This window comes from Poecilia latipinna, unplaced genomic scaffold (assembly GCF_001443285.1).
Source record: "Poecilia latipinna isolate Pla-1442-1.1 unplaced genomic scaffold, P_latipinna-1.0 Scaffold3997, whole genome shotgun sequence".
NCBI lineage: Eukaryota > Metazoa > Chordata > Actinopteri > Cyprinodontiformes > Poeciliidae > Poecilia > Poecilia latipinna.
This window is the reverse complement of record NW_015116613.1, coordinates 20,215-32,452: the sequence shown is the minus strand read 5'-3', so window position 1 is coordinate 32,452 and position 12,238 is coordinate 20,215. Positions and strand designations below refer to the sequence as shown.

The 12,238-nt window shown below is 34.2% G+C and overlaps 1 protein-coding gene across 1 annotated transcript; it reads left to right on the top strand.

Moving 5' to 3' along the window:
- Nucleotides 1-576: 576 nt before the first annotated feature.
- Nucleotides 577-12,238, top strand: LOC106942037 (matrilin-2-like; the record flags this gene model as incomplete). The annotated part of the gene is made up of 13 exons (XM_015025210.1): nucleotides 577-712; nucleotides 1,001-1,126; nucleotides 1,729-1,854; nucleotides 3,701-3,826; nucleotides 4,778-4,903; nucleotides 5,338-5,460; nucleotides 6,608-6,730; nucleotides 8,091-8,188; nucleotides 8,459-8,590; nucleotides 8,700-8,883; nucleotides 10,023-10,175; nucleotides 10,707-10,811; nucleotides 11,016-12,238. Coding segments are annotated over 13 exons (1,617 nt in total), but the record flags the coding sequence as incomplete, so codon positions are not given.

Sequence of the window (12,238 nt, the reverse complement as noted above, 5' to 3'; positions counted from 1 at the left end):
TTTACAGACAGACATATCTAGGGATAAAGGACTCAACAACAAAGTTAAACTTTTTGCCCACTTCTAATTTTGAAACCAAAACTATAACCACTGAACAGCTTCCACACGTCACTGTAATTGTTGGAATGTTCTGCAAGAGAGTTTAAAGACATCACACTTATTTTATCTGAAAACATGTCACATGCAGTTGTAAACATTTATTTTTTAAGGAAAAATGCAAATATCTTATTTAAGTATAGAAAATCCTATGACGCCTGGTGAGATAAGCTTTATTTAAGGGATTAAGTAGTAATGAAATAGTCAATCTTATACTGTTATCAACTCAACAAAAATTAGACACTGGGATCTATATCTTGATGCAAGCTTATGTAAATGACCTGTCTTGCAAATAAGATGGACATTTTTTTGCTTCAGTTTGAAAACATGAATTATTAAACTGCCAAATGAGAAAACAGCTTATATATACCACATATTACTTATTAGATTCAGCAAGTAATTTATAAATTATTTCATAAAAATCATTTGTGAAGGCTGATAAGAAAGCTGCAGAAAAACAATTTTAATTGACTGAATGTTTGTTATTTAGCCATTGACTTGTGCGCTGAGGAAAAACATGACTGTCAACAAGTCTGTGTCTACTCGGGGCCCGGCGTCTTCACCTGCGACTGCAACAAGGGATACAGACTCAATGGGGACAAGAAGACCTGCACACGTTAGTCGAGCCACAGATTTTAACCTATACAATACAATCAACCCAGCTAATACATTTCATACTGTTATTATTTATGAAAACAATCAATTAAATTGGAAAAACTCTGTGTAAAAAAAGTCAACCTCCCCTCATTTTATAGGCAAAATTGGAGATGTGTCTTGCTGACTAAACCGATTAGAGTTTTGACTTTATATTTTTTACTTTAAAAGGTGCAAGACAGTTATATTTATTTCATTTTGGTTGTGTTTTAAAACCAACAAGATAACTCAATTATTGTGTATAATTTAGCCATTGACCTGTGCGCTGAGGAAAAAGATGACTGTCAACAAGCCTGTGTCTACATGGGACCGGGCGTCTTCTCCTGCGACTGCAACGAGGGATACAGACTCAACGGGGATGAGAAGACCTGCTCACGTTAGTCAGTTTTGTGTTTCTCACAAAAATACATACTTATACAGACATTTGTAGAATTACACAAATCTGACAATTACCTACATTATTTAAATCTGATAAGGTTGAAGATGCTTCTGCCCTTATTGTCCTGAAGTAAAATTTAAAGTCTACTCTCAGGCTACTACACAGACTTCATATTTGACTCTAATGGCTGAAACTTTGATCAGGAAAGCTTTTAGACGTAACATTTAGTATCTGACAACATTTATTGTTCCAGCTAATATTTATTTAGAAACACAATTTTTGCATTTTCTCGAAGAAGTGATCCAGAATTATTTATTAATTAAATACTTCCAAAATATTACAATCCATGATATTGGGATAATTTGTGGGAATACTTTTCCAAGGACTGAGAGCTTTTGAGGTCTTCCAAATGGTTGCTTACTAAATCTACTAATCTAACTTTTACTTAAATACAGGGATTATTTGAAAGTTAAAAATGCCCACATGGGAAACATTCTTTTTACTTGTTGGAACTGTGGAAACATTTCCAAGTAGTTTGAAAATGTTTAAGGAATGCTTAATGATTAACAAGTTTAACTCAATAAATGTGTGCAATTTAGCCATTGACCTGTGCGCTGAGGGAAAACATGGCTGTGAACAAGTCTGTGTCTACATGGGACCGGGCGTCTTCACCTGCGACTGCAACGAGGGATACAGACTCAACGTGGACGAGAAGACCTGCTCACGTTAGTCAGGCCATCACAGAAATACACACATGTACAGACATATCTACATAGAGAGATCTATGCGTCATTCCTTCTGTTGAATATGTCTTACAAAAATGACAGTTTCTTTCCTCTTTCGATTATTTCTTAGGAAAGTATAAAATATTTTTTGCTGCTTCCAAGATTTTTGTGCAAAAATGAAAAGGTTTGTTAGGATGGTTAGCACACATCATGTCTCTGTTTTTAATCCATACGTTTGTGGTGCATATGGACTAAAAATGTAATTTATTATCATATTTATGTATTTGTTTAAACATTTATTTGAACATTCTCTTTGCGAAACTCTCTTTTTTTTCTAAAACTCAAAAATCACTTAGTATTTGTATAAAAGGTTACATCAATATCACTATATATTACTTACTTACTTACTTACTGCTAATCAAATGAGATGACTAAACTTTACCTTATAAAATTCTGTGCAGGTACAATTAACACTGTCTAAATGACAGTGCAAGTAAATACAAAGTGTTGAGATTGGGAATCTCAATCGATGAATCATAATTTGTATTGACACTCGGAGCATAAAATCAGCCAAGAAAATCATTCAGACTTTACTTATTTTATTAACTTTCAGCGCTGAAAGGAGACGCTTTACCATTACATCCGAGAAGAGTTTCTAAAAAAGTCTGTGCAGCGTCTGAGGAAAAAGAGGAGGGCAGCTGATTATATGGACGGAAGACACTCCCTGAAATCATACCATGCCTCTGTGGCCTGATAAGTTTCTGTTTCTCGTGAGAAATGGACCTTGGTGTCTAACAGAATCAAAAATGTAACTCTTTACTATGGGCCCTTTGTCTAACAGCGTGTGACTCTTTCTCGGCCTTGGTAAAGCATCTCAACACCTAATAGTAATCATAATGATTTAACTAATTTACTAATCTCAACAAAAGTAATACTTTATGCAGATGATGTGATACTTATTTTGAAGTTGAAAACACAACTTTTCAAGTATCATTTAATACTATTAAGTAATTTTCAGTAATGTTAGTTTATAGTGTGAGAAATTAGTTGGATTTATAGTACTAAAAATTCTACATTTTTCACTATGCAATTTGTTATACTATCTGCCTAAATAACAAAATCAGTTGTCCCAAGCCCTGGTCCTTGGGACCCACTGCCCTGCATGTTTTTAATAAGTGCTTTCTCAAATATTTACATGACCATCTTAGCATGCCATCAAGCACTGCAGAAATGTATTTATGACCTATTCTTTAAAACAACAACAACAACAACAACAAAAAAAAAACCAGCCATATCCAGAACATATCAGACAGTTGATCCTGAGGATAAGGATTCGGGTCCACTGGCTTTGGTATAACATGAATCATTGTGCTAAAAACGACAAAAATTGTATGAGACATTTTAAAAGTAAGCTTTAAGTTAATGTTACAATCTTCAAAATAGTCCTCGATTAAAAATGCTTCACTTTACTAACTTTATAGTCTAGTTTTTCCTGCTGTCATTTGCTTGAAAACTAACAAAAAAAACATTCAACAAGCGTTTTTATTTGCTTTTCTTCTTTGACATTTTATTGCTCTAATTAGTTTTATGTTTTTTTTTCTTTCCTGGTTCATTATTGGATTTTACATATATCAAGTCCTGACCTTCATATAGCAACCGTGGATAAATTATCCTCTTTCTTTCTTGTCTTGTCTTATGTCTTGTTATCATGATGCTTCTTCAGAAGAAAAGAGAAACTGTACAAATACAAATGTCATGTTTTGAGTAAGAAATGTCTGATGACTTTGTCAGAAACTTTATGGAAATATAGATTGGGAATTTAACTAAATTAATGTGTGTAATTTAGCCATTGACCTGTGCGCTGAGGGAAAACATGGCTGTGAACAAGTCTGTGTCTACTCGGGGCCCGGCATCTTCACCTGCGACTGCAACGAGGGATACAGACTCAACGGGGACAAGAAGACCTGCACACGTTAGTCGGGCCCCCACAAAAATACACACATAGCCATATGTTCATATTTACACAAATCCAAGGATAATGGGTATTATACCTATCTAACAGCAAAGTTGGAGTTAATTATTTTTCTTTAATTTTTTTGTAAAATATAAAATATATACTGTTGTTGCAAGGTTCAGTATTTCATGTTTGTTAAATTGGTCAAAATCAGCTATCTCACTAGTCTTTAAATATGTTGGATCTAATTGGCCTTACATCCTCGATCCTCCTATCACCTACACACATCAGATTAAATATTTAGATATAAGTATACTATCCAGTATGTTGCTCAATCTAACATTTAAAAAATGCACAAAATAGATGATCTAAAACATAAAACTGTCAATGTCTGAAAAAAATACCAACCAAAATGTTACTAGTCATTAAACCATATAATTGTTCTTAGCATTTTTACTAGAACAGAAAAATGGGCAATGTGATAAAAGCATAGATATGATCAGTAGACCAAGCTTTGATACAAGTTTGTCAATCATTTTAGTGGTTAGAATGATTGGCAACATCCCAGACAACAGACTACAAAAACTAAAAGAGGGTTTTATTGAACATGAACTTTTCCATATTTCCATTTAATAGTCAAACCACGTTTTTCTAAATGTAATCATAAGATTAATTTCACCATCTTGGTAGAAAACTCTTTACATCACTAACTACAGGTCTATTCTTTCTTGTTTAATAGATACTTTACCATTCACTAAACAAGAAAAAGACTAAAAATACCTATCCTCCCCTTTATCCTCTTCATTTGCTTTTTCTGTTAAATCTTATTAATACTGTTGGTCTTAATGCTTCTTGCTATATTTAATTATACAAAGCTATTTTTTTAAAATAGGCAACAGAGTTATATGTATTTGTTTATAAAAATGTACCAATTAACAGCTTGAAACTAATTATTGTGTCTAATTTTAGCCATTGACCTTTGTGCTGAGGGAAAACATGACTGTGACCACGTCTGTGTGAACATGGGCCCGGGCATCTTCACCTGCGACTGCAAAAAGGGATACAGGCTCAATGAGGATGAGAAGAGCTGCTCAGGTTTTTTATTAAATATGCAATATTTATGCCTATTAGCTTTAGATAGATGAAATCAGCCTGTATTTGATTCGTGTCACCTTTTGAATATGAAACTGTTATGAGTGTTTCAAGATACTTTGTTGGGTAAATCTGAATGTGTGCTACGTTTTGAGATCCTGCTTTAAGACTACATAAAATTTAGCTGCGTATGGGCACTGCTCTAGTTAAATAAATAAAGTTAAACAAAAGAGGAAATAAATTATATACATCATAAGGCTGTATTGCCACAATATATTTTGTATTTTAGGAGAATCTCAACAGATGGTTCTGCAGTCAGAACTCTGTTGAGAAGGCCGTCACCATGTCCTTGGTTTTGCTGACAAAGAAACTCATAATGTGTTGCACTTTAACTCTGACTTGGAAAAACATCTATGTGCATGTCTGTGTTGCTTTAGCCATTGACCTCTGTGCTGAGGGGAAACATGACTGTGAACAGATCTGCATCAGCACCCCGGGCGTCTTCACCTGTGATTGTAACAAAGGATTCAAACTCAACAGGGACAAGAGGACTTGCACAAGTCAGTGAATCCGTTTGTTTTTTTTTTTGTTTTTTTTTCATTTGCTTTCTCTGCAGGCCAGTTGCTGATTAAATGTAATCCATTCATCACTACTGTTTCTCTGCCTTTATCTTTCCCAGCTCATTTGTAGAATAATTTTATATTTTGCTCTTTTAAGCAGCACTGATTTACAGTTTGTAAGTCAAATCTTCTTAATTGCCTGAAAATTGACATTCAAAACTTGATTAAACCTCTTCTCTGTTTAATGTGTGTACAGTTGATCAACAAAGAGACTCGTCAGCAAAATGCAATATAACTGAATGTAAAAATTCATTATTAACCTCTGATCTTAAAATTACATTTTGTGTCATTGTTGTGATCTTTTAATGGCCAGAAGTGACTTCAAAATACTGGATGAATTGGACATCCAGTATTTGTTAGCTTATAAACCTTTACATCAAAGTAGGACATTTTGATTCAAGGAAATATAGTAATACAATATATTATTCAGTTTAGGCATCGTCCAACACACCAGATTAGGTTGAGTTGTCACACATCATTTATGCACAACTCCCACCTGTCTGAAAAATCTGCCAGCAAGCGTTGTTGTTATTCTTCCACCTGCCAGACGTCCAGGTTTTAATTCAATCAAAAATATTTATAAGGTAAGGTTATAAAAGTCCAAACATAAGATGATTAAGTGCTGACTGAGAAAGAGGCAGCCCTTTTCCAGAAAAGATGAGGGAGAAATGTGTCTCAGGAGGATCATCTAGCAGGAAACGCATTGCTTTGCTTTTGTGCAATAAAAACAACTTTGTGAAAAAATACTGGTAGAAAAACAATGTTTTATTATGAAATATGTCTAATTTAATAATGACTGGGCAACAAAAGCAGCGGGTTTGTTGTCAAGTCAAAGATTACTGGGAGAAAGAAAAGTACAACAATTACATTGTCCTTTGGTTTGATCAATTTGGTGTTGCAATAACTATTAGTTGAAATATTTTTGAATTTAGAAATTTGTATTGCTTAGAAATCTTCTTAATTTGCAATAACCTTTGAATTTCATTGTCAATGTCTCATCATTTATCACAGCATGACATGCTGCATGTGTTTTGTCTCTTTAAGCATCTTTTGTTGAGTAATAGTTAATGAATTTGTACTTTTTTAGACATGGACATGTGCAACACGGTGAAGCACGGCTGTGACTACCAGTGTGTAAACACCCCTGGATCTTACCACTGTATCTGTCCTGAAGGACAACTGCTTCAGGATGATGGCAAGACATGCGGCAGTAAGTCCAACCCTTAAAGAAAAACATGATTGATAGACATGGAAAGTTTTTTATAAATCAGCCTGGCACACACTGGGAACTTAAAGTGAACCTATAGAGATTTATTATAAGACGCTTAAGAAATCAGGTCAGTATCACTATAAGATACTGACCTGATTAGTTACAAACATTATGAAGAAAAAGCATAAATGAATACAGAGTATTAATAAAAACTGTATCAGATGTATTTTGTCAGAACATACTAAATATGTTTTAACAGATTCCACATTTATTTAAATTTAATTTTAAATGTGAAAAACCATGACATATATTTATTATTTATTAAAACAAATGCCATCAGTACAACTATAGTTAACCTATACATTCCTCCTAGCTGCAGGGCTGTAGCATTGCTATCCTTTATAGAAATACTAAAGCTACATGTTGATAAAAAAAAAAGTTATTTTTTTTTTGTGACTGCATTGATCTTAATTCTTTAAATATTAGCAGAATTATTTGTTGTGTTGTGATGCACAATGTCAATCAATATGACACAAACAGGGACTGATATATGCAGAAATATACATTTTTAACTACAGAGTACAACAATTCTTGTATTGGATAACGTTTTAGTGATGGAGCTGCTGGGCTTGAGTCCAAGGCATTGCTGACATCTAAATTAAGTTTTGATTTTGAAATATATTTTTATGATGAATTGATATTGATAATAGCGACAAAAGTCCCTTAAAAGAATTGGTGGCATTATATAGGAGCAACATTTATTGGCGAAAATAAAGAATAGAAGATTTAGGATTTCTTGGAAGTGAAATGAAGATAAATGAGATGTTGAAGATGAACCTGCACTGATGTGAAAAGCAGCTCAGCTCTGTCTGAATAAAAAATAGCTCAATGCTTGAGAGGATTATCTTTAAAAGTTTTTATCTCTGGAAGGAGAACAAGGGTCAGGACCTGACCACTTTTAAACTACGAGACCAAAATGGATTCTAATCTGAAAAACACCGTTCAATAAATTAATAAAAAATCTACGGTAGTTAAATGTTGGAGCTGTCATCTTTTTTTAAAGGGGAATATGTTTTCTAACATGAAGAAAGGTGTTTCAAATAACTATAAATAATGATTATTTAAAAAATGCTGTACTTTTAAGTTAGTTTTTATGCTCAAACTGCTTTAATACTTTAATACTGTGCTAAATGTTGTCTATTGTAGTAGTGTTTTTGTCTTCAGGATTAATATTTCCTTACCACTGTCTTTTTGGAGGGATCTGTATCTTATGTTTTAACAGATAGACAATTAGAACAGAATCAGCATCCTCTCCTTTATGGAGCAAACACAACCCATCTGTTGTTTGTATTTATTTCAGCTTGCAAGTCTGCAAACATCGACCTGGTGCTTCTGATCGACGGCTCTAAGAGCGTCCGCCCTCAAAACTTTGAGCTCGTCAAAAAGTTTGTCAATCAGGTAGTTGTTTTTTCTGACATATTTGTGATGTATTACAGTGTTGACAACATGATCAACAGACCACAAAACTGTGACAAATGCATCATGTAAATGTTGATTTTACTTAAAGAAAACTTAGTAATAAATATATTAGGTTAGTATTTGTATTTTCCACCCTCGGTACAAGAAAATATTCTTACAGTAGAGTTGGATTTTATTTTAGGAGTGAACAAAAGAAATAAAAACTGGAAGAAGCAGCTGATGTCTTGCTTATTTCCTGACACCCTTCAGGTTGTCGACTCTCTGGACGTGTCTGCTCATGGTACCAGAGTCGGTCTGGTTCAGTACTCCAGCCGGGTCAGGACAGAGTTCCCACTCAACATGTACCACACTGCTGAAGACATCAAAGCTGCAGTCATGAAGGTAGCATAAAACACGTGAAATTATCCTTATGTGCTAAAATCTGCTTCACTCGGAGGCAAAATGATCACAACAGAATTGTTTAATGGCTTTACAACATCTATTCTTCTAGGTTGACTACATGGAAAAAGGAACAATGACAGGTCTGGCACTTAAACACATGCTGGAGTACAGCTTCTCAGAAGCAGAAGGCGCCCGTCCAGCCAGTCGCAACATCCCCCGCATTGGACTGGTTTTCACAGACGGGCGATCCCAAGATGACATCAGCGAATACGCCAAAAAGGCTAAAGAAGCCGGTCAGTACCAGTTCGTTTTTTTTTCTATCTATAAAAGGTTGACATTCATCATGGTCATTAATCTCATTTTTGTACTTTAAACAATAAGTTTGAAAACTTTGTTTTCATGCAACATGCTAGCCAGTTTTATCGGCTCTAAAACTACCTAGATTGTTTGTTTGGGATCATTGCCCTTTTGGAAAACCAAACCGTGTCCAAGTTTTACCCACATGACCCAAACTATCCACTGTCAAATTAAATAAATTGGTTAGGATGACCGGGGATCATATAGGACCCACTAAACCATGAACTAAAACCTGTTGGAACAGCAGTGTCCACAGAGAAAGCACTAACCAAGAAAAAACAATTTCTCCAAAGTGAACACTCTCAAGCTTTACTGCAGCTATTTACATGGACAAGTCAAATCCCTCCTGGAGAGAGGTTTCATAATCAGATGAACAAAGATGGAGCTATTCAACCACAACAAGAGATGTGTTTTCAAAGTGAAGATGATATTTTAAATGCAGGGGAATCTGTGAAAGCCTTCAGTGGTAGCATCATCGTCAGAAGAAGTGCTACCTTAACATTCTACATCTGTGTATTAAATCAACAGCTATGACTGAAACTCTGAAACAGTTTGGTCTTTCAACAAGATATTGATTCCAGGCACGCAGCACGACACACAGACAGGCCAACATTAATCCTCTGCAGGGTCCTTTCCTGAAATGGCAGACTCATCCCTGTTAAAAAATGCTTAGGCTATTCTTAACAGTCAGCATGCCAACTGTTATAAATAAAATGCACCATTTTATGTAATAAGTGGGTTAAAATGTCCAGCCTGAATTCTGCCAGAATCTTGTTAATGGTTATGTTGTTTGCCATGTGACATTTAACCAAATAGGGGGGGCGGGGTGTATTTACTATACATATGTATTTGCACATATATGTACATATAATTTTGACTGGGGAAAATTCTCAATGAATTAAGTTTTGTGCACCCAGTTTATGTTTTTGAAAGTTACTGATGAAAAAAATCATTTAAAAACTCTATAATATGTAATTCCTGCCTGTTATGAGTTCATGTTAATTTTTCAAATTCATTGTACATTTTAAAGCATTTAGTATACATTTTGAGCTAATGTCTATCTGTATGCTTGCAGGAATCACCATGTATGCTGTTGGTGTGGGCAAAGCTGTGGAAGATGAGCTGCGTGAGATTGCCTCTGATCCTGTGGAAAAACATTTCTATTACACGACAGATTTCAGTGCCATCAACACCATCGCAGACAACCTCAAACTTAATGTGTGCCCAGGTAAAAAAAGAAAGAAAGAAAGAAACGGCCAAGGAAAAGATCTAAACAAACAAATCCTCATGAGGAGGAAGTTTAAATTGCAAAGATTATAAATAACAAGAATCAATCATTTTCCCTTGTTTTTTTTCTATGTGTTTTTTACATAACATTCTTCATTGATTAGATTTAGGCAATAAATCTTTTTATATTATCAACTGAAGAATTGGAAAAAAAACAACCTTTTATTTATTTCACTATGCACTAATCAATATTCACCCATCAGATGAAGTACTGTGACTCAATAACAAAAGATGCCCTGTTGTTTGTCGCCATCTACTGGCAAACTTATAACATGGCAGTTTCTCAGGAAACTGCATTAAAATATAAGGCAACAGAAAATCACCATAAATCATATATAAGTTGATATAAAGTCTGAAATTTGAACAGACAGACTTGTTGACCTTTACTTCAAAATCTCAAAAATGTAAATGAATAATGAATGTAATAACTTTGTGAGAACAACATTTTTATTTTTATATTTTTTGTCTGCAGCGGAGAGTCAGGGGGAGGTTGAAGTAAAGGATCCATGTGCCTGTGAGAACCTGGTGGAGTTCCAGCAGGCCACCATGAACAGCCTGGATCAGTTCACACAAAAACATATCCTTTCAAAATAATTCAACAGATCTTTAGCATGCAAGTGTTACTCTTTATATATATTTATGATTTGAAACGTTCAGTCAAATGGAAAAATAAGCAACATTTGTGAAAAAGTGTAAGGAGTATGAAGGCTTTTGCAAATCACCATAACACAGCAGCAGCTGCAGCATTCCTTTATTTGTTGCTCCTTAATAAAATATCCACTAGCTTCTATGGCTGCCCGTTTGGAGCAACTGGAGAACCAGCTCCTGTCCAGGAAGTGATGTGGTCAAACAGAGTGACCACACAGGACAGCAGGAAAACCGGAGGGAAAAAGAAGAAAAAGACTCATCCTGGAAAACTTTAACCAACTGGGATCTACAGCATGACACCTCTCACATTAAACTGATGATTTTACAACACCTTCACAGATCTTAGGAACTCTGTTAGAAATATGTTACAGTTTATGGTTTGGGGAAAAAAATATTTCTGTTGTAGCTGTAAGTGGTATAGATGAATAAAATTCCCAAACACCAATGTACAATGTAGCTGTAAAAAATGTTGTATTAAAAAAAAAAAAAAAAAATACAACCTCAAAACTTGCCCCTGTTTTACAGTGTTCTTTTACACAGAACATAATCAATACCTTTGTTTATTAAACAGCATTTTGTTACTGGTTTATTTCTAACAAGCACGCCAATCTAAGCAGGGTGTCTGTTTTTTGTAAACTAGATGTAATGAATGTATTTTAGGTACAAGACGTCAGCTCACAGTTAAATTATCAAGTTTCTTTATAGTCACAGTCATTCAGTGCACTATTTATACCGAACCCTTTTTACAGTTTGACAAAATATGTATTGATGGCAGGTTGCAGTTTTTAATTTAATTTTTTTAACCAGCAGCAGAAACACAAAGACACCAAAGCAGGACACGAGTTCTTGATGCCACTTCTATCAACTCTCTGGTTTATGTCACATAACATTTTTTATGTTTTGCCTCCAGAGCAAATTCTCAAACCAAATCATCAAAAAGTAGAAATGGTTTTAATATAAAAGGGAATTTAAGAAATTTTGAGTCTTAATGTTTACTGAAGCTGTGGTGTTAATTCAATAGAGAAATCTGCCAATGCTGAAGGACTTACTGCTTTTATTTTTTAAGAATATTTATAATTTTAAGCATTTATCAAATATTCTGAAATATAATATATATATATTTGAGAAGCTACATTATTTGATTTTAGAAATTTCATCCTAAATCGATAGAAATTTCTTGTTAGTTTAGGTGTTTAATTATTTTGGTTTGTACCAATAATACCAACATAAATTTATAGCCCTTAATTTTGGAATATCTGTATAATTTTGTATATTTTCTGATAACTACTTTTGTATTTTTGTAATGAAACTTTGTATCAAACCAAAGAGGGCAATAAAGGACTAAACATTTTGCTG